This window comes from Lissotriton vulgaris, chromosome 7 (assembly GCF_964263255.1).
Source record: "Lissotriton vulgaris chromosome 7, aLisVul1.2, whole genome shotgun sequence".
Classification (NCBI taxonomy): domain Eukaryota; kingdom Metazoa; phylum Chordata; class Amphibia; order Caudata; family Salamandridae; genus Lissotriton; species Lissotriton vulgaris.
The window spans coordinates 1267474550-1267498000 of record NC_141695.1 but is presented as its reverse complement, the minus strand read 5'-3'; the positions used below and the strand labels follow the sequence as shown (position 1 = coordinate 1267498000).

The 23451-nt window shown below is 46.7% G+C and overlaps 1 protein-coding gene across 1 annotated transcript in view; it reads right to left on the bottom strand.

Annotated features, from left to right (window-relative positions):
- The window catches only part of KDM3B (lysine demethylase 3B), a 1298224-nt gene that overhangs the window by 538226 nt on the left and 736547 nt on the right, over nucleotides 1-23451 (bottom strand). Inside the window, exons 12-14 of the mRNA XM_086931831.1 lie at nucleotides 20573-20680; nucleotides 19816-19943; nucleotides 18656-18932 (exon numbers count right to left, since the gene is read on the bottom strand). Coding sequence (XP_086787957.1) covers nucleotides 18656-18932; nucleotides 19816-19943; nucleotides 20573-20680 — 513 coding nt within the window. The remainder of the gene's footprint in view (nucleotides 1-18655; nucleotides 18933-19815; nucleotides 19944-20572; nucleotides 20681-23451) is intronic.

Here is a 23451-nt window from a genome sequence, read left to right as displayed (position 1 = left end):
TTGGGCGAACCCGACCTGGTAGGAGGAAAACGAAAGTGGATCCTGACCCTTGGATAGTGAAGCTATGCTGGGGCACCGAAATGCCGAAGTTACCTAGCCCAGGGGCTGCAGCTGCATAGGTCTCAAAAGACGTCGGGAATCCTCGTAGACGGACCAGGAGCCTGGAAGAAAGAAGTTGCTGGCAGGCGACCAGTGAAGAAAGTTCGATGGATCTAAGCCTGGATCGAAGGAAGAGGACACCTGAAAGCAGAGGGGACCAAGTTCGAGACTACTAGCCAGTAGTCAGTGGGCACCAGGAGGGCACCGGATGGTAGCCACCTCGACTAGGCGAGTGGGTGACGCTGTGTTCGCAGATCTCACGGACCAGGAGGCGTTGTCGGCGACCAGGATGGAGGAGCGAGCTGTCCCACGATGGATGAAGCTGTCGGCGTCGCTGGACCCAGGATTGGGCAACAAAGCCTTGGCAAATTCAAGCCCACGCGGTGGACTCAAAATGGCGTCTGGAGTGGACCAGGAGGGTCCGGGGTGCCTCTCTTGAAGAAGGAAGCAAGGGCCAGTCTGGAGCAACCAGACCAGCAGCAGTGATGTCGTCGGGCGTCGTGAAGAAGGCCACAAGCCAGCCGGCTAGTAGCCACACAGCGCGGTGAGCAGGCAAAAGCAGAAGGGCCCCACGCAGATCGTGGAGATGCTGGAGGGCTGATCTTCGGTGCTGGAGCTGCTCAGGGTTGGGGCTTCTCGGACCCCAAAGCACTCACCAGTGGAGCACACGGTGGGCTTGGTGCAAAGAAGTCGTGCAGTCTTGGCGATCGTCGGTCCCTCGAGGTCTCGTCGCACTCACAGTTCTCAGCTTTGCTGTAGAGGTGAGTAGAGGTCAGAGGTGCCAGGGAAGCCGGGTCTCGTCGAGCTGGGTCGTCAGATTCGTGAAGAAGGACTTGCAGCAGACCGCAGTGTTCTTAGGATGGCGCCTGCGGATGCAGGGTGACTACTCCTTAGCCACAAGGGAGAATCTTGAAGAAGAAATCTTGATGTCCTTTCGTAGAAAGTCGTGTCTTGATTCCAAAGATGATCTAATTTGAACAGGGGGCCCGCTCCCATCTTTATACTAAAAAAGGGGGCTGACCCGGTGACTAGGTCCTGCCTATGGGTGGGACTAGGAGGGGGGTGGTTACACCCCTCTGCCATGCCGGACTTCCCCAGGCCAGGGGCTGGTGTGCCCCTGGAACTGGTTCAGACCGGCCTATGCGTAGTGAGCACCGGGGTGCCACTCAGCAGTCACCTTCCTGAAAAGCCCTGCCTACCCAGGATACACAAAACCATGTCTGGGACGGTGCTAGCACCGCCCCTGACAGGAAACCCTTTGTCCAGGCTCCCCTCGCTGGAAGGACTCCCAGCTGCAGGGGGTCATACTCGTGTCTGTGGTGGCAGCATCCATTTTGTGGAGCTGAGGCTTCGTTTAACTTTAACCGGGGTTCACAGTTACATACATGTCGTGTCCCTCTAGAAGGGTGGAATGCTAACCCCGTCGCCAGAATTGGCGAGGGGTTAGTATTCCAATTCGTATGACACCTTACTCAACATGTTTTGATAAAGCAATACCAAAGATAGCATTTAACCGCGAGGATTATAATGCACTTAAGAGTATATGGTATGCGATATCATGGAACAGCTATTAGGACTTGGTTCCGCAAGCTGCAGACAGGCTCAGCTCATGCCAGAGCACCATCTCACACGATTCCAAGCACTCTGCCTTCAGGATTTTCAAGGCCTGCCATAGGAGTGACTGATAGGAATCTGTGTGTCCATTTTAGGGTTAGGTATAGGTATACTACACCTACAGCAAAGGGTGATTACACGACTTTGCCCCAGCTGTCATGCAGCCAGTTGTGTCAAATTTAGGAGGCCAGCCAGGGGTGGCATAATACATGCTGCAGCCCCTGGCAGCCCTGGGAACACCTATGCCCTGAGTTACAGGGTCTGATAAGGTGGCCCAGTACCAATTGGAAATGTACCTAGGGTACATGGAATCCATTTTAAAGAGAGCAGTAGGCCTGGGGTCCTGATTGGCAGGATCCCAGGTCGACTATGTCAAAAACCAGCTAAAACACAGGGCAAAAAGTTGGGGGCAACCATAGTCAGGAGGTACCTTCCTACACAGCCCTCAACAGGACATCATGAAAGGACACCAGATCGTCAACTGGTGACCCCGACAACTTCAGTGAATAGTCCCTGGTCTCTTAAGACCCTGTATGGGAACGGGACCTGCGCCTCCTGTGGCATCGTCTCGACCGCGTGGATGACCTGTTGTGACTCTGCGATCGCTCCCACCTCCTGGAACGAGATTGCGATCTCCCAGTTCGTGGATGCTCCGCAGGTTTCAGTGGAGGCGTCTTCCGTTGCCTATCCTGGGGTTTTGGCTTAGACGTCCCCTTAGGCGGTGTAGTGAGGGGAGGCAGCGACACAGACCTCGGCGGAGCAACAGGAGGTACCTCCGGCCGAGGGACGGGCCGATGAGGCGGAGGTGGTGGTGGTGGTGGTGGTGGTCCTGAAGGCGGGGAAGCGGTGGAAGAGGAGGATTGCTGGGAGGATCCTCCTTAGGTATAGGTGGAGGAGGTGGGGGCGTCTTCGGCCGAGATGGTGTATAAACCATCGAGTACACTGAGCCCGGTGACTTCTTCGGGGGAGGGGACTGTGAACCAGCCCCTCCAGTCAGCGATCGCCGTCTCTGGCGTTCTCCCCCAGATCCAGCGTGACTTCTGGCGCCAGAACTCCTTCTGCGCCGCTTAGGAGAGTTGGAAAGTCCCCGAGACGCTGATCTTCTTGACGCCGAGCGTCTCTTCTCCGGCGTCGAATGTGGTCTCCATGACTCCGGTGTCGAACGCCGCCTCCGCGACGTCGAGCGCTCAGTCCGACGATGAGCGTCTACTCCTTCTCGACGCCGACCGCTTTCTCGAGGTCCTCGACGCCGACCGTCTTCTCGACGGCGACCGGCGGTGTCGCCTTGAAGGCGAGCGCCGACGAAGAATCCGTCGACAGTGATCTTGACGGCAGCCTACCCAGGCCCTTCGACGTCGATCCTTCACGCCGTCTCGACCAGGAGCCCCGGGGAGATGGGGAACACACCGTAGTCATCCCTCTGGACGACGTCGTAGTCTATGCAATCGACGACGGAGACCGGGACCGGGACCGTTTGCTGGGCTTCCTGCCTCTGGGACAAAGGGAGCCTTTCCAGCCTGCCCAGACCCACCTGCAGCCTGCAGTCGTCTCTCCTCTAGGCCTAGAAGCCTGATTTTCAGCCTTTCCCTCAGGGTCCTTGCTGAAAAGTTCTGGCAGATGTCACATTCTTCAGGGGCATGTGCAGAAGGGAGACAGAGTATGCAGACGTCATGTGGATCTTCCACATTCTGAGCACTTGTCTAAGAGAGCAGGCATTTTAGAGCCCTAAAAAGCCTGAACAAACACACAGAAGTGAAGAAAAACACCAAGCATACAAACTGAAAACACATTTAAACCAAAAATGTACAAAATTCCAATAAACCCTTGAAAAAGGGAGAGATCAATACTCCAGGGTCCTGTTTGCAGGAGCCGGAAAAAAGAACTGAAAGTAAAAGGGACCTGCTGTGCATTCTGGGATACAGGGAGAAGTTCTGGAAAGTTCTCTTAAAGGCACAGTATTCTGTTTAAGCCACATAATGGCAGCCTATGGGGCTTGTCTGTCCATACCTTCCTCTCTATCATTCCAGAGGCTTTTGCTGGTAGAGGCAAGTTTCTCTATGGAGGAAACTGGGCAGGCTATGCTGTTTGTGTGGATTTATGGTGGAATTTCTAGTTGAAGTACTGGACAGTGTAGCCTGTGGATATAGGCTGCATTATCTGTCTTTAAATTCTCTCTTAAGTGTCTTTGCAGTTCTGCATTTTTTGACAACTTAAAGAGATTTTTGATTGTTCCGGGGTCCACGCACATGGGCGGGACTATTCACTAGATTATGACTATACACAGAGATCCCCTACTACAGAACTATAGATGCAAGGTCTTGACTTTTTTTAGTTCTGCAATGTTGTGTATCTTCAAAGACAAGGAGCAATTTAATTAATTTAATTTAATTGCGGGTTTATATAGCGCTAGGAATCGACTCCCGGAGGAGTATCTCCGCGCTTCGAACGCTGGGGAACCCGTCCTGGCTCACCCTGAGAGATGGTCCCTAATGGGTATCTCTAAGGTGCGACCAAGCATCCCCGGTGGTCTGGGGGCCGTTGTGAAGATGAGGCAAGCTAATGCCCAGAGCTGCCGAGTGTGGTCCCTGACTGGAGTAGGCACTGAGGCGAGAATTATCGAGCCCGCTGACCCTGGTCCACAACCCTGCCGCGTCGGGAATCGAACCCTGGTCCCGGACCGTCCTCTGCTTACGGGTCTGCCGCCTCTAACCAGTGAGCCACACCACTCCACACAAGACCTCATTAAGCATCCACTTGTGGTTTTCTTTGTATAAACAACCCAGAAAATGTTCTTGAGAGCATTTGGTATAGGTGTTAATTTAAACCCCAGGTCTCTGGCCAAGACCCTTACCAAATCTTGGGCCTCTAAAGACAGATCTTGAACTTGTGCCTCCGTGCTTGTTCAGGTAGTGCAACGTTGCTGTGTTGTCTGTTTGAATTAGAATTCCACTCGCCGTTATTGTGCAGTGAAAGCCCTGCAAGTCAGGCGAAACTCTCTCCGCTCCAAACAGTTGAAACAATAGGAACCCTTTCTCTGACAAATGGCACATAACTGACAATTGTCCTTGATAAGCTTTCCACCCTGTAAGAGATGCACCAGTGCCAAATGTTTGTTAAGGGTACGCTTGCTAAAACCCAAAATAAAAACTAATACTAAAGCAAGTTCTCGCTCTTGCTGGACCATTAGAGATTTCTTTATTGGTATAATCAGCCTTAGCTTGTGAAGTTCATGTAGATTGTAGCCCCAGTTATTCCATCCACTGATCCTGCATTTGGGATAATGGAAATACTGGAAGCTATGGAGCCGGAACTATTTTGTCAAACTGTTTGTGTGGTATTACTCAACACAGTGTGAAATCCTGAACTGCTGACACCCTCTGCTCCTTTTTTATGTTTTAACTGTTGCCACAAACAAGACAGACTTGAGTAGATGACTAGACAGTTTTTCTCATTCTGTAGGCCTAGAGGGTGGAGCTATGATGCTGCCTTTAGGAAGACATACTTCACGGTCAAAAGACTGCGAGCCTTGATTAACCAGTTGGATACATAAATATTCATCAAAAAGCAAGATGCATTGATACCACTGCCATCCATTTGGAGATGTGTGGAGAAGACTTTAAGGCCGATAAAAAAAGAACCGTAACTTCTTATTGTGCTTTGCTCGATGGATGTGAAATCATCTTCCACAACAACTGCACACATCCAAGCTCATCTGGTGGGCAGCGAGTTTCCAAAATTTCTCTTTCTTGATCCAATTGTTGGCAAAGCACAGATTAGAATCAGCCTAAACTCAGATCTCAGACTTCTCCTTTGGATTAGGAAATACTTGGAATAATTTCTTCTATTTTTGATGAACTGGACCTGGTTCAATTGCACTTTTCAGCAAGAGTAAAGGCATTTTGTTCCTCAAAATGGTAACCTGGTGCTTCAATTTTGGTATCAGAGAAAAAAGGAGGTGGTTTTGCCTTAAAAAGTAGTGCATATCCAGGTCTTACAATATGCCGGGCGCACTTGTCTGCTCCTCTCTCCCACTTTTCCAGATTATATGGTACCACTCCCCCCACTGAAATGGCGAACAGAGGCTGTGTTGGTGTTGAATTGACCGTGAAAGACTTCCTTTGGTATAGAGTTACCTGTGGCTTTATTAGGGATCTGAAACTTCTGAGGGTGGTAGCAGTGATCTCTAGTCTTGACTTAGGCCTAAAGAACTTTTCTTCAATCTCATCTTCATAGTCTCCGCCTTGTTCATCATGTTCACCATCTTCGACTCAGTATGGGACCGGATAAAGAGGTGGCTGAGAAAGGAATATTCAAGATCTAGAAAAGGGTGTCAGGCAAGAGGGTACGCAGATGCAACTAAAATGACCAACTTAGCGTTAATCTGTGGCAATAAACTATCACAACCAACTGGGTAGAGCTGTTCAGAGCACTGATGACTTGGTTAGAAACAACGGAGACTTTGCAGACTATCTTCTTAAAGCCTTATTGCTGATGACAGTTTGGCATGTCTATGATCTGTTATGTTATGTTAGCCGGATTTGTAAAGCGCACAGATGCCCCTGCAAAGGGGCGTCCTGGTGCTAACAAAACAGAAAAACCGGACAAAAGCGATAACAGAACTAAAACACCACAACACTAGGGGCCAGGGGGGAAAAGGAAAGTCTTTACAGCCTTCCTGAATGGCAAGAGTCCATCAATGGCACGAATATGAACAGGAAGGGAGTTCCATAACTTGGCGGCAAGCACTCTAAAGGAGCGGCCGTCAATCCTGGACCTCTTGAAGCGCGGCACTATAAGCCAAGTGGAGACCAGAGGACCTCAAAGATCGTGCTGGAACATAGGAAGAGATGAGGTGCTCCAGGATCTGAGGGGAAGAATGTTTAAGGATTTTGAATGATAAACAAAGGGACTTCAACTGAACCCTCTGAACGACAGGGAGTTAATGAAGCTTATGAATGATTTTTTTGGCTGAGCAAAATCTGGGTAAGCCAACCAGAGCCCTGGTGGCAGCATTCTGGACTCATTGGAGTCGAGAGAGTTCAGCCTGATTGGCTCCCAGAAGAAGAGAACTAGCGTAGTCCAACTTACACAGAATCATTGCTTGAACAATGAGCTGTCTAGTAGGCACGTCAAAAAATTTAAAGATGGATCGAAGCGGAGGCAGGGTCCCAAAACACGTGGCAGCAACCTTTTTTGTGTGGGTGGAGAAACTGAGCTTGGAATCGAACCATACCCCAAGGTTTTTAACCTCAGTAACTGAGATAGGAGTAGGACCAAGCTCAGATGGCCACCAGTTGTCGCCCCATAACTGACTCTGATTCCCAACAATGAGCACCTCAGTTTTCTTGGCGTTCAATTGAAGGAAATGATCAGTCATCCAGCGTGCCACGGAGATAAGCCCCTCCCGGAACTTAGCAGCCTCAAGGTCAGAGGCCCCACTTATAGCAACCGCCAGCTGCGTGTTGTCAGCGTAGGACACCATGGTCAGGTTACCACGCTTGGCGACAGCAGCCAGCGGCTGCACATAGAGATTGAACAAGGTGGGGCTAAGAGCTGAACCCTGCGGGACTCCCTGGGCGATCGCATAAGGTTTGGATTCAAAAGGTGGAGTGGCAACCTAGAAAGTGCGACCAGATAAAAAAGATCGAAACCACTCAAGTGCCAAATTGTCGACACCAGCCTCCACCAAACGCTGAAGTAAAATAGCGTGGGAAACAGTGTCGAACGCGGCACTGAGATCAAGAAGGACCAGTGCCGCAGTGTAACCAGAATCCATCAGCAAGCAAAGATGTTCAGCCATAGAGAGAAGCGCAGTTTCGGTACTGTGACCGGGCCTAAAACCATTCTGCGATGGATCTAAAATATTTGCAGAGTGGAGATGGTTAGCTAAGATGGTGTGGACATGGGCCTCGGTCAGTTTAGCAGCCCACGGAAGGAGAGAAATTGGACAATAGTTCTCTAATTTTTGTGGGTCCAGAGTAGGTTTTTTTAAGACAGGAATCACCTGGGCCTGTTTCCAAGTGCCAGGGACAGAGCCAGAAGCTAAGGACAGGTTAATGAGCTCACATAGCGGAGGGAGACAAAAGGAAGCAGATTCTCTAAATTGAGCAGGTCGTAACGGATCCTTGGGAGAACCTGATTTGATTTTTACCACAAGTTTATTAAAATCCTCCAAAGAAAGCTCTGGAAGGTGGGATAAAGATGGAATAGTCTTGGATGTAAGTGACATTTCCTGCAGGGACCCTGTGGGGCTAGGAAAGGCATGGTAGATACCTTCCACCTTACCAATAAAAAAGCAGCTAGATCCTCACAATGGGAGGGAGAGCAGATCTCAGCAGCATAGGCTCTGCTAGTAGTGAGAAACTTAAGTACCTTAAAGATAAGTTTAGTAGGGTTAGCACAGGCACTAAATTCGCGGGAAAAATAGGCAGCCCGAGCTCTGCAAATTGCTCTATGATACTTCTTAATAGCAGCTAGATACTGGGATTTTTTTCAGGTTGGTATGATTTACGCCAGGCTCTTTCGGCTTTTTTACAAGATTTTTTTAGGAGCCGAAGCGAGTCGTCATACCAAGGGCTGGAGTCAGTCCGTCGCTGTTTGCTCTCAGCAAAAGGGATCAACTTATCCAGGGCTTTAGTCAGCCAGTTACAGTAAAGATTATAGCCAGACTCCACATCAGTAAAAGAGCTCAAAGTAAACACACCGAGGAGCTGATGAAAGTCATTCAGTCTTAGTTTTTTCCAAGGGCGTCTGAGAGTAGTAAGAGTGGGGGCTATGGGAGGAGGAGCATTCAGCATGAGATGGAATTCAATTAAATGATGGTCCGTCCAGGCCATAGGCCTCGGAGACAGTACCTTAACCAAGGTAAGATTAGTAAACAAGCTGAAGAGCCTCCAAGTCAGCAAGGGTACTACTGGCCGTCGAGGGGTAAGGAGAATCAAAATGGAGATTGAGATCACCAATAATGCTGAAATTGGCAGCTTTTAGGGCCAAAGAGCTAGCTACATCAGGGAGAGCAGCCCTGAATGCAGCATCCGGGCCCGGGGGCCGGTAGATAAGAAGGCCAGAGAAGGTAAAATGATGGTTAACAGAAACAGAAAAATGGTCGCTTTCGCAGCCAGCAATATCTATGGCCTTCCAAATGCATGAGTAGCAGGATTTAACAGCCACCGCAATACCACCACCTCTAGAATTACGATTAAGAGTGTAAATAGAGTACTCAGGAGGGAGTGCAAGATTGATCGCCGCAGAAGCGTCATCATGGAGCCATGTTTCTGACATAAAAAGAATATCAGGAGACTCCTCAATTAATAAGTCATGTATATCCAGATGATGCTTCACCAAAGATCTAACATTAAGATGGCAAACCTTAAAGAAGGTGGAACCAAGCTCCAAAGAAGAGCTGCTGTTGGTCGATGCACTTAAAGAGGCAAAACAATGTGTGGAACTCGGAACAGGCGAAGGAAGAGAGAATGAACACCCAGGGCAGCGATGAGGGCCACACAGAGGGTGTAGAGAAGCATCATAGCAGGGAGACTGAGTCGGGCGTAAACAGAGCAGCTGCGCTCTGGAATACATAATAACGGAAAAGAACAAAAAACGGAAATAGACAGCCAGTAGAGCCCTGCCCTAGCACTTCCTAAGCGCTGACTGGCGCAGACGGGCAGGACTCTGGCACGATCTCCCAGTCATATTTCTGCACAAGCAACCCAGGACCAGTTTCGCCCTTGTTATGGGCTCATCAGACATATATATAGCTTGGTTCCAGTGACAATTGTAGGAAGCTGGCTCTGTATATACCAAAATGAGGTATAGTGTGCACAGAGTCCAGTGGAACCCAAAAGGTAGACAGAGGTAAAGTAGATAGCACCTCACTCTATTTGTGGAAGTGTGGTTGAGCAGTAATGCTTTATCAGACGACAGTGTTCAGCATTTGTTGTACACACTCAGTCAGCAAATGAACTCGCACACTCAAAGGCTGAACTTCAGACCAATTGTTTTAGTATAAAAATATTCTTTTATATATTTTATTTCCTAGAACCAAGCAAGCCTGGCACAGGTGTGTGATAAATACTTTGCAGTAAATATACAGCTGTAACTGTTTGGATTGTAATTGTATAAGCACTTTGCTTAGATTTACAGTACTGTTACTGAGAAATGTAATGCTTTGCAAATACAGTACATGTACTTTGAGTGGGCTTTCTAGTAAAATGACGAGTACATTACTTTCAAATTACCTTTCTTACACGGTGTAGTATACCTGGATACTACACTGGGTCATTTCCTGTAAACAGGCGAGTAAAAGCGTTCTTTGTTATTTAGTACAGATGTAAAAGGATTTCTTAGATTTTACAACTCCACACTTAAAAACTTTTCATAGAAAAACAGTGTATGTTATCCTATGGAGGAAAATAGTGTTATCCGCTCAAAGGTGGTACTTTGTTCTGGGAGTTGGTATCCTGGGGTTAGACTCAGGGGTCCCACAGGGTCAAGAATACACTCTTGTTACACCCTCAGAGGCACTAGGGCGGCCGGGCGCAGAGTGCTGAGGCCCAGTGTTATCCAAAGGGGGATAGGGGGCCACCGGTTGGTGGCTGCTGGCGAGCAGGCCACTGGGGTGTGGGAGCAAAGCTCCTAGACTTAAGCTCAGGGGAAAATGGGGTTTTAGGAAAGCACAAAAGATGCACCCTCAGCGGCACTGGGGCGGCCAGGTACAGTGTGCTGTTTTGGCATCTGGAGCCCTGTAGATTTCAATAGGGTTTCTCCGGTTTGCAAAAACACTGCAGGCTCGGGACGAAGGTCTCTTGGATGCGACCGCCACTTTGAGAGGTAATTTGGGATGTTGGTTATACACCGTCTGTTGAGCCACCCAAGGCCGTAGGGAGTCAGGTGCAGGGATGCTTTTTAAGGTTGGATCTTCTTGCCAGCTCCTAGTCGTGGTTGGGGGGACCTTCAGGTTTGAGGCTGTAGGTGTTGGGTGGAGGCATGAGGCAGGTCAGGGGTCACCTGATCTCGGGGAGACCTCCTCTTGGTGTTGGCCCACTCAAACTTAGGCCATGGGCGTCGGCTGCAGACTCGCGGATTCTTGCGGTGCTAGAGTCTGTTGTTAAACAAATCCGGTGTTCACGGGAGACAAAGTATTTGGGAGTGAAGGCAGGCAGCTCCTCCGGGTTTCTAGAGGTTGCTGGCCGTAGAACACAAGGGCATTTTGCTGGAGCATACGCGAGGTGGGGAGAGGCCGGCAGGGCTGGGGCCAAGTCAGTGGGTGTCCTACTCTACTTCGCTTTTGCACGGGTGTTCAGTCTACCTCGACCAAGGGGTCCAGTGGCAGATGAAAGCAGCCACTCAGCCTGGACACTAGTGGTAGGTAGTTTTTCAGGGGGCTTCTCTAAGATGCCCTCTGTGTGCATTTTTCAATAAATCCCACACTGCCATCAGTGCAGGTTTAATGTGCTGATAAGTACCAAACTTCTAAGTTTTCAGAGTAGCCATTATGGTGCTGAGGAGTTCGTAGTGACTAACACCGAGCACCATCTACTCTTAATGGCAGCACTGCACTTACAATGTCTAAGAATTGACACACTGTAGGGGTACAGGGCTCATGCACCTGTACTCTCACCACTGGTATGGTGCACCCAGGTAGAGGGGTGTCTGATCCATGCCAGGACAGTAGGTTGTAGGCATGGCACACAGGGATGTGTGCCATGTCGACTCTTCACTTAGTTCTGCACCAACACGCAGCCTACAAAGGCAGTCTAAGTGTGAAGGTACAGGACCAAGGGTGGCACAACAAGTTATTTGGCCCTTAGAGGCCTTCCATGGTCACAGTGCCCTGAGTACCTGTGGTACCATTTATCAGGGGCTGACCTATGGCCGGAAAGTGACAATTGGGTGTACAAGGTACAATTTTGGAAAAAGAACACAGGCCCTGGGAACCTGATTGGCAAGGAGCCAGGGCACATCATGTCAAAGTGCATCAGCAGTCTGGCAAAAAGTGGTGGGGTTACTGCAACAGAAACCCAGCTTCCCAAAACAACGAGCACAGAAACCACATCTGGGCATACCTGTCCCACTTCCGGCGACATACAAAAATATACAAAAAGTAATGGATGCTTTGGAAGAATAGAGATCTATAGAAAACCAAATCGCCACGCATCAACAGGAGAAAGTACTGTTGAATCAATACCTGGAAGCTTTGTTTCTTTAACACTCTTCATGCGTCGGCCGAGCGGGAGCTATCCGACGCAATAGTGCTCATGTGTGTCGGATGGCTCCTGCGGGTCCGATGACATGGCAGAGGAAATCCCACTGGTGCGAGAACTAGAGGGATTTCCTTTAGTCAACACACCTTAGGTAGCTGGGGAAGAGCTTCCCCAGCTCCAGAGGGTGTTCTGATACTTTCTCCAAAATGATGATCGGCGTGCACGTCGCGGTGACTTCATTTCGCAGAAACTGAAACTAAAATTCTGTTTCAGTTTCACTGCCTCAGTGCTCAGGGGGCTATCTTAGTACTCCTCCATAGTGGATCCCTGCTTGGGGATCGCCTCAGGAGGGCCATCCACATGCAGGGCCCCACCCACTAGGCACCAGGCACCTTGGGCAAGGGCTTTTGCTCCCCCCATATTTGTGCGCGAGATCAGACTCTGTCCACCCCCACAAGAGGTAGATTGGGCAACAGCCCCCGATCTGCCCCATACCCACCCAAAAAAGTCCAGAGTCTTTCTGCCCCACCAGGACGAATATGGGGGCAAAAAGCAACAGGTATTACTTTAATGTATATAGGGGTGGGGGCAGCCCAAAATGGGCATACTAATGCCCCCCACCCCAACCCCCCAAAATGCCAGTCTTTCTAAGAAAGTACCAAGGTCCAGGAAGACTTCCTAGAGGAACTAACAGCTGGGCAGTTAAGTTGGAGGGCTTGGGACATAGGTGCACCTCGGGATCTCTTCTCCAAGGCGCCTGGATGTAGGGGTGTCTTGAGGCCTACTTTCACCTCACTAGACTCACGTTTGGGGGGTGGTCTCCATGCAGAGGCTGGAGGAGACATCGGGGAGTCCTGGAGAGGTCAACCCACAGTGGACTCGGACTCTGGAGCACTGGGAGACCTCACTGGGACCAGTGAGCCGCTCTAACTCGGGTCATAGGCGACGGGTGCAGTGGTGGTTCCAAGCATCAGGTTTCTTTGTCCTAAGCAGGCTCAGAGTCCATCTTGGGAATTTCTTTTGAACAGAGCTGCTGTTCCCAGGAGATCCGGTCTTTGTTTAAAGCATTCAGTCCACCCAGGGGTTCTGGAGGTCGCTAGCTGCAGGACAAGGCGACTTTCGGTGCAGGCTCTCTGGGAAATGCAGACGGGCAGGGCAGGGGCCAAGTCCGTTCTCTGCAGTCTCTTCTGCTGGGCGTCTACTTTCATCCTTCTTTGTAGATTGCGGAAATCTGTTTTCTTGGTTCAGGGCTGTCCCCTAAAAACTGTATTTAGGGGTCTCAAGGTCATTAGCCAATGGGCTACTGACATTAGGGTGGCTACGCCCTTGGTGTGCTCACCCCATGTGGGGAAGTGGGCACAATCCCTAATCCTGATTTGAGAGTGGGCAGGGACCGAAGAGTGGGCTTCACCTCGCCTCCCCCACCTGAGGGGTACGGTTGGCAGAGGTGAGCACATCTTCTGGGCTGTTCTATTTTTTCCCACCGAAAAGGTGGGGAGACAGGAAGGGGGCCTGCTCCTGATAGCAGGAGAGGCTGGGGGCACTTCCACAGATGGCTTCCTGATCTGGGGGATATGGCCACCTCTGCCCAGGAAAGGCTTTGTTTCTGGGCTCAGGGAGCGAAAGCTCCCACCCCAGAGTTCTAAAATCATGTCTCGTGTTGTCAGGTTGGTGTTTACCAGTCAGGGAACCCAATAGAGGATGGTTGTTTTTCAGGGTGCATCTCTAAGATGCTCCGAGAGTGCATGGTATAATAAAATCCTAGACTGGAATCAGAGTAGGTTTATTATGCGGAGATGTTTGCTACTAAACTTCCCAGAATTCAGTAAAGCCATTATGGTGCTCTGGAGTGCGTAATTACAAACTCCCAGACCATATACTGTTTATGGCTTTACTGCACTTACGTCTAAGAATGGACTTAGATGCTCTAGGGGTATAGTGCTCATGCAACTGTACCCTCACCAGTGGTATAGTGCACCCAGCTATAGGGGTGCCTCACCTATACCATAGGAAGTGGGTTGCAGGAATGGCACACAGGAATGTGTGTCATCTTGACTTTACTTTTCTCTGCTCCAAAACATGCAGCCTGCAATGGTAGTGTGTGTGTGTGTTAAGGTACAGGAACTCTAAGGGTAGCACAATATGTATTGGGGGTGTTACTGCAACAGAAACCTAGCATCCTACACTGGGGCCAAGGCAGTCATCATACTAAGTCTTTTTCTGCAGAGTCGTCTACTTTCTTCTTAGGTCGTCGCAGATTGGAGTTCTCCGTCTGCTGGAGCCACCTAAATATTAAAGGCCAATGGTCACCTCACCTGGGGTGACTACACCCTCTATTATGCCACTCTTTGCCGGGGGGTATTCAGTTCGGTTCGGCTTCCAGGTCCTAGGTACTTCGAGTACCATTTACTAGGTAATTACAGAGGGCAGAAGAACCATTTAAGGATGTGTTTTAGGGGAGGCGAACTGGCACAGGAGACCTCGTTGGCAGGAACCCCGTGCCCTACATTTGAAACCACTACAAAGCCAGACAAAAAATGTTGGCTAACCATGCTGTTTTTTTTTTGATAAGCTCACAAGGCTGATGCTATTCCGGCAGCTATTATTTTACTGGACGCCAAAAAGGCATTTCAACTCATGAGCTGGAGATGCTTATGCCAATTTTGGGTAAATTTCAATTCCCATCACAGCTGAGGAGGTCAATCCTCCCTCAGTGTCAAGGGGCACCATACTCAATAGTACCCCGGTTGGTCAAATAATCCTTAAAGGGGGACCCAGCAGGAATGCCCTGTTTCCCCTTTGAATTTTTTTTGTGAGTCCTTGGCCCAGCACTTTAATCAGAGTAGACATCTTATCCTAAAGATAATGCAGCGTGCAGAATATATTGCACTGTTTTTGACCCCTACTAGGACTATTATACACTTGGCTTCACAAACAAAACAATTACTGTATTGAGAGGCTACAAGATTAATGAGTTGAAGACAGTGTTTTATTGTTTTATACTTCACTTCTCTGCCAGTAGCCCGGAAAGAAAATGATAGTGCTGGGACAAAATGTTATCCAAGAGTCCAATACTGAGAGCAGCTGGGTGACTTTTTTTTAAACAATTAACCCGGTGATGAGAAAGGTTTTAAACTTTCTGGAATTTTTAAAGGCTCTCCTGCTATCAATTTTTGGCCGCATAGTTATAATTAAAATATCAAGTCTACCACTGTTTCCATTCCCTTTTCTGGCAATCTCTTGATAGTTTAGAATCTTCTTTCTTGATTAAACTGAAATGCACTCTAGTTTTTGTGTGTAACAGATAACATCCCTGTCGTAAGTTGAAAGTGTTACAAATGACTAATTAGATGGGTGGCTTAGAATTTCCGGACTGCCGGCTAGATTTACTGGCATCTTCAATATTGGGACTGCTAAATCTTTCCTTTAGTAACTCTAGCTTTGACAATTCAATCCTCACAATCATGCTGAAGAACCAAGATATACATGATCTGGAGTGGTGTATCAAAAACCCCCAAGAAGGTTGGGTGGAAGTGGTTGAACTACATCTGGACTATAAGACACAATTTTTCTAATTATGAAATCCCCATTGTAAACACAGAAACACCCCTAGGGTACTGCTGCTATCTATCACCACCCTTGATGGATGGGACAATATGTGTATAGTCTGTCTTAGCTAAAATAAAACCAAGAAATTTTTATGAGAGCACCAGTATAAAATCATTTCAAATTTCTGCAAATGATCTTTGTAGACATTACCATTATTTTATTTATGCTCAAATAAGAGCAATATTCGCCATCTCTATGCGCCTGCGGCTTATACAGTTCAAATACCTCCATAGGGTCTATTTCACCAGACAGCGCTTATGGCGGGCGGGATTGATACTGTCCCCGGATTGTTTACGATCTGGGGCTGTCAATTGGGACATTCCTGCTCACGGTGTGGAGTTCTGAGTTGACTAGATTTTGGAAAGTGGTGTGGGACTGTCTGTCTGAAGTGCTTGGTTGGGATCTCCCCCGTACACCACAGCTGGGTCTTCTTCATGTCTTGGAGGGGGTAGGAGGGAATGCTTATAAGAGACATCTGCTACTGTTGGGCTTCACCCTGGCCAAGAGGGATGTGGCCAGAGCTTGGAAGGATACGCGAGCCCCCACGGTAGTGGCGTGGAAGAGGGGGCTCGATTTCTGTATGGGGTTGGAGAGGCCGGTATTTGTTGCTCGGGGCTGCCCAAGGAAACACTTCAAAATCTGGAAGAGGTGGGCAGACTATAGGGGTCTTGTGCTCGAGCCTCCGTAGGATCGGGACCCTCTGGTGGGTATGGGATGAGATGCTAATGATCATGAGTATTCATTGGGTTCAGAGCTTGCGTGCCAAAGTGGAGACGAAGATTGATGAACGTGTGAAAGAGGGACGGGACGGGGGGGTGTGGGGAGTGTGGGTGGATTGGGGGGTAATGTGTTTCATTTACCTCTGTACTAGTTGACTGCTCAGTTCAGTTGAAAATTGGATTGTACTATATTCTCTTTGATGCTTAAATGTCTTGCAGTTATCTCTGGGGTACAGAGACCTGCATACCATGTACAATCTTAGTAAAACATGTTTAAAAAAAAAATAAGAGCAATATTACCGAATTTAGTCAGAAAAGGTAAAAACTTTCCTAGGAGCTCAATACGGAAGCTGTTTATAGAGGAAAAGGTTAACCAATCCCTTAGTTTTTGGCAAAAGGAGCTAGACCCAAACTCTGGCTAAAGTTTGGGAAAAAGTAGTGTAAATGGAACAGCTTCCCGGATAAAATGCTCCACAACATGGCTCCAAAGTGTCCTAAATGCGTTTTGGAAGGGGACAGGCTACATATGCTCTGGTCCTGTAGTACCTTAAAGACATTTTGGGGGATATATTCGCGGCTGGGAGTATGACAAAGAAGGCTGTCCTGGTTTCCCCGATAGGGGTCTTCGTCTGCTTGATACACTTAGCTTAGAAAGTCAATATATAAAACACTTTCTTTTTATCACTATGCTCTTTGCCCTGTCACTAAATGCCATTTACGGAAAATCCTTCAGCTGCCTTGGGTATGATGAATAGATTACTAAAATTCAGCGAGTCAGACAGACACTGGGTACAATGCTAGGCGGAACAGACTAGCCACATATTCCAGAAAATGGAGAGTCAGGGCATGAAAGAAGCAGGCAGTATTTAAAACCTTAGGAACGTTGACCCTTCCCTCGTTGCTTACAGTAAAATATAGAAGATAAAGGATATATTATCTTGATTTTAATTGAGATTTGAATTGTTTGTGTAAGCACTGTCACTTTATGTGGTTCACTTAATGTAGAATTAGTTTGTACTGTATAAGCACTTCTACTTTTTCTGCATAATAGAGCGGAGTATATTTGCAGGCATGCCCTGTCACTTTATAATTAGAGAGGATACTTTTGGGTGAATGAGTGGGTTTGCTAACTTATTTGTGTTCCATTTGGCTAAAAGATAAATTATGATTATGAAAAGCACTGTCATTTTGTAGTCATGTCAGTTTCTGATTTTACTTCAAAAGCTTGTAAGCTCTTTATATTCTTGAAAGTTATACTCTTAGTACAATTGGTACAATCAAATATATTTGCTTGATATGGAGGGATGGATGACCTGCGTTTCTTATTTGTTCCAGCAAGGAAATGCCAAGAGGGATATTTGTAAATGCTGATTTTTTATTAAGGAAACGCCTTTGCTCAAATAAAAATACATATGAAAGAAGAAAATAACAAAAATGTCTAATCATGGGACACACCAACAACTGCATCTTGACCAAAGCCTGAAAAAACCAATACAGGAGTAAATATTTATTGTCAATCTATGGCAATTTTTACATGGGTGAATAAGGAAACCTGTGTCCATTTGTTTTGAAATTCTAACAAAAACGTGTTAAAGAAAAGAAAGAAAAATCTGTTGATGCAGATTCCTGAATCTGCACAAAAACAGAGAAAAATGAAATTGTGATAACAGGAAGAGCCTTTGGAATAGGAACGTCATGCAAATTCGAGCATGGGCAAAAAAGGAGTGTCACTCGAAGTGGTACAATATTTTAAGAATATTGTCTGGTTGCAAAATTTAAAACTGAGCATTGGGAGCTATTATATGTTAACACAAACATTTGAATATTTGTTCTGGAAGATTCTTCTTGAAGATAGTAGGTAATCTAACCAGCTTTTAAGACTACACAAAAAACAGCTTACCTAACTGTCACCCCTGAGGCATGATGGGAAGCCTGGGGTCATGGCTGCCTTGAAGGCAAGGTGCCAGTTTTTGTTGAAAATGGTTTCATTTTCTATGCTATTGTTTTACACTGAAGCCTCAGGGCTAACCATGTCTATTTATTAGCAATTTTCAGGATTTATGAATGGTTTTACTCATTAAAACACAAAGTTCAAGGGATATTAAACCTAATGTGTATTTGTTTCCTTACTAATTGCAGTACATGTACATGTGATTACATTGTTTTAGCCTCAGTTTTGGGGCTGCATTGGTGTGAGAAAAATAATATATGTACGTACATATATGTGGAGCGAGATATAGGTGTTTTTTACATATATATTTTTATATTGTTTCCGTGGTCCCGCACATGGGCGGGAATATTCAGTGCTTATGACTATTGATGAGGATCCCGTGGAAGAGAAATTACAATGCCATGTGGTCGGGATATTCACTCAGCCATATCATATTTGCACACCAACATTCAAGTCTTTACCTTTTGTTTCTTCTTTAGCCTTCTGAGTAGCAAGATCAGCAAGCCAGTGAAGAGCAGAGGAGGGGGTGCCTTCTGCGGGGCGGCTGCTCTTAGTTTCGTTGCTGGAGGATGTGTTCCCGGCTTCTGACTTGCCAGAATCCTGCTCAGTGATGTCTGTGACTTCAGATTTAGAAGCATCAGCCAGCACACGTTCTGATGCTTCTGAAGTAGGTTCTGGTATAGCAGTATCACCTGGGATGCCCTCGTTTACAGACGCAGAAGGATTTACACCAGGTACCTAAAATAAATGTACTATTTAATATTTTGGTTCTTAACTGTAGTAGGAGCATGTCAGACGTGAGTTCCTATAAACTGAACAGTTGTGTGAATGGACATAGTCCAGTTGAAACCGGAGAGTGATGATGTAGTATAGGGGAGGAACATCTTATTGATCAAGTACACTGCACATTTTTAGCTTGTTCCGTACATTAAAAAGTACATTAGGTTACAAATGGACACTTGGTGGAACAGGGAGATAAAAACGGTTGGTCAGAAACAGATTGTCCGTCAAGTGTTTAAATTGTGATCAAAACAGGTCTCCATCTTCCCAGAAAGAAGGTCAGCCACTAGACTACATCTCCCTAACAAAAGTAACATGACCTTTGTTAACAGTGATGAGCATGATGTAAAATAGCGGTTCACGCAACATGCTCGACTCTGCTGCCTAAATGAAGAGAAGATAACTGTACTATGGAGTCACCTCAATTAAGAAACAATGAAGGTGCCAATATCACATGTCAGAAAAATTCAGTCATGTTGGTTTCTATTTTCACAGTACAATCAGGAACCTTAGCACAGGGGTGACATACCATTAAATCTCAGTCTTCCACAGCATCGGTTTCATGTCTGTGAATGCCTATTTGTCAAAAAGGCTCTCAGAGATTAAATAACAAATCATATCATTCTCATGCTCTCAGACAGCAAACTCAGGACACCAGGCCGCCTTGAGTTGCTTGAAATAGCACCAGAAAGTGGTCTATCCAGAGAGGTTACAAACCTAGGAAAATTTGTGAAACCTACGTTAAAGAGTTCACCTTTAAAACATGCTGGTGGAGCTTGTAAAGCTTTAAAATCCAACACCAGTGCAGTATCACAAACCTCCACTTCTTTAAGTCTCATACCTGGGCAATGCCGTTGGTCACTGCTGGCCTCAGTACAGTTTTATTTTGTCGGTTAATACAGGGGCAGTTGGCTTTGATACCCCACTTCCCTCTGGCTGCATGAACCATGTCTCCAATGTTGTAGAGTGCTGGAAAAACAGAAATAAATTGTAAAAATGACAAACTTGAAATCTCCTCAAAGCATGCTTACCCAGCATGTGCACTATTTACTTACAAAGTAAAAAAACATTCCCTGATGAGCATGACCCCACAAAGGTCAAGAGCTTTCCAAAGAGAATTGACCAGCAGCAACTTCACTAGGTCTCATGTTCTTCAGTATGTTTTATGGTTCTAATGTACCAATACATGCACATTTCTTCCATTAGTAGGCGTGACAGAAGTCCAATTTAAACCTTGGTGAGATGTACCCACAGTGCACAGCAGGTTTTCTCCAAACCTCCACTTCACACTCCTCTGTAAATGCCACTTTCTTAACTTAATTTCGAAAACTTATCAACTCCCAGGTACATTGGAAACATACATTTCAATAGGGTGAAACTAGCAAAGTAAGGGAGTCAGTACAAAAAGATCCAACGTACGTTTGGGAAAAGCACTTTCCTCCTACACTGCCAAAGGTTGCAAGAGTAAAATGCTAAAGAGAAAAGCATGATCATTTCCAAATTGTCATACCCACCACCCACCGTTTTTCTAAAAATCGACATCTCTCAGTGAAGACAATTGACAATAAAACGAGGAAAACTAAATGTAAACCGCTCACCTGCTCCAGGGATGATCTGAGTGGGCATTAAGTTCTCTGGTTCATGAGACTGTCCTTTTGCACACTTCAACCATGAAAACACCTCTTCATCACCAGTTTCTTCCACTTCTAAAAATATAAACAGAAGTCTTTCACGTTTATGCCAATCATGCAGAAATTTACAAGCTGACAAAAACGTTAATGATCTCAAAATATATTGTTAGTTTTAAAGCCCAATAACCAGGAATTCAGCAGATCCCATTTATTACTTACTTAGCATGAGGCCATATTCTTAGATACCATTCCTCAAAACAACTGGTCATAAATTAAATGAAAACGCAGATAACCAATTGTATTCTACTTGCTACAATGTATACTCTGCAACAATGATAAATATTTTAGTTTTATTGTGTTCATTTAATTGACTTGCGTGATGAGTATGAGACATTACGAGAGATCTTTATCCATGTAAGCGGTTTACTTTTTAGAATATTATTTATATTATGAGATATGTATTTTACTAATTGAATGGATTTTCCTTAATGAATTAGAAACAAAGTTTACGTTATGACTCAGGTCTGTGAACATCCAGATGTGCTGCACAAACTACGGTACATCTATGCTGGAGTAGTAAGAAACCGCCCCAGAAATTTTAATCATGCAGAAGTTGTAGAATAGTTGTGGTCCAAAGGAAACGCAGGCTTAGATGCAACAAAAAATAAGCGATTCAAGCCTCCAAGACTTACGGGGGGGGGGGAAGACGACTATGGGGCATATTACCAAGCAATAGCGATAATTATCGCTATTGCTTGGTTAGGGTGAAAAAATTATCGCTGAGCTGCGACGATTTTTATCGCAGATAAACCTTGGCATTACCAAGGTTTATCGCAAATGCGATAAAAATCGGCCGCAATGCATGAATATCGCTGAAAAGTCAGTGATATTCATGCATTAGCGAGCTAATGCTCTTAGCCATGTTATCTACCTCCCATTGGATAACATGGCTAAGAACTGCTCAGGGCAGGTGTTAGCTTTTGGAGATATTCGCGCTTAGCGCAAATATCTCCAAAAGTTGGTAATAGGAGATAGCGATGTTAGCGACTGTTTCCAGTCGCTAACATCTTGGCACGCCCACTTTGCATGTCATTAGTGATAAATATCACTGATATGCAAAGTGGGGCCCAAGATGGTCACTATCTCCTACTAGCTGTCGCTAACTGGTGTTAGCGACAGCTAGGTAATACGGAGATAATTTTATCTCCGCTTTCTTGGTTTTTAAAGCCAAAAAAGCGGAGATAAACCCCCTTGATAATGTGCCCCTATATCTCTAAAGAACAGAGAATACAGAGGTCCATTAGAAGTAGACTAGACAACAGAATGAGAACCTAAACAACTTGAAATAAGAAACATTGAAATCGACCAACCTGCAAGAAGGGTATACCAATTGATAACCAGTTAAACTGGTTAAATGGGATGGTAAACGGATGCCCATTAGTTTTGAAATACTTAAACCATATAACCAAGGTGGTTTTGTACCACCGAATTTCGGAATATATTATTTTATAGCACAGTCAAGTCAATAAAATGTTATTCAGCTGCATTATTGCCATAAAAGTAGGTTTACACAAGGAGTAACCAGTACAAATACATGATAAAAACTGAGAGCAAAATTACTTTTACATATGCAATTGTTTAAAAAACGGTTGCCTAGCCCTTTTATACATGTGGTGAACGTAATAAAACCTAGAATACCAGCAAATAACTTACTAAAAATAAACTGACCTTTGTGCTGTTCGAGGAGGAGCCCAGTTGCCTGTGACTGGAGGTGGACTGAGGACTGAATCTACGCCTTGCCGCACCCGCTGCGCGGGTGCCGCTTCGTCCGTTTGGGGAAGTGCTGTCTTCTGTGGGGCTGTTGCTGTGCTGCGGGGTGAGAAGGGCTCTGAGCGGGCTGCATTGAACGACGCAGGGACTCAAACTACCAGGAGTCCCTGCGTGACCTGTAACACCTGGTTCGCGTTCGCCACTCAGCCCCGCCCCTTGGTCACCGTGCGCTCTTCTTAACTGATCACGGCCCCCACGACGCGGGAGTGCGCCGGGCTAAGCCCGGACAAAGGGCGGGCCGTCTGGCCAAAAGGGGCTGGGCTGGGCCGGGCCACCCCCCTAAGGTTTGGTCCAAATTTGGGTTCTGGATCTTTTACCACTGCTCCTTGTCTGTTACTTGTAGGGCCAGTAGATGGCCAGTTTTCCTCTATTAGTGGGATTCCATATGCCAATGACAACACGGTCCGGTAAAAGTATGAGGGGGGGGGGGGGGGGTATAACTGGCACCATGGATCAGTTTATCACTTGTGCTTTCTCTCGGTCCTTGAGAAAGAGATTGCCATCACCGAACGTAGTCTTTCTAGTGAACCCCTTGCCCACAAACGCTCATCTCTAGGGCATTTGGCATTAGTTTCCTCCCCAGTACATATCCCTGTGCCTTTGGATACCGACACCTCTGGTCCAGACTGCCCAAGAGTAAATCCCATAAGGGCTACCTTAGAAAGGCTCACTAGTATATAGCTGTGCGGGCGCGCAGCCTCTGTGCCTGAAGTGTTGCCTGCTGAGCCTCCAGAGCCTTCTGTTCCCCTGTGTAGCTCTGTTCCCCAAGAGGGTTCCCCTCCCCACTCGGTGGCAACTGCTGATGTTGGAGCAGTGCCATTTAAAAGAAAATGTATTATAAGTCCTCGGAAGGGTAGCCAACTAAAACCCCCTAAGAAGTTGATAAGATACTGCATCAGGGGTGTGCGAAATTTAAGGGGCTGGGGACGTGGGCAAGACAGATTCCGTTAGGCCTCAAAGTGTATCCGGAAGGGCAGTCGTCTTGTACCTCATATGAGCAGATGAATGTCAATTCT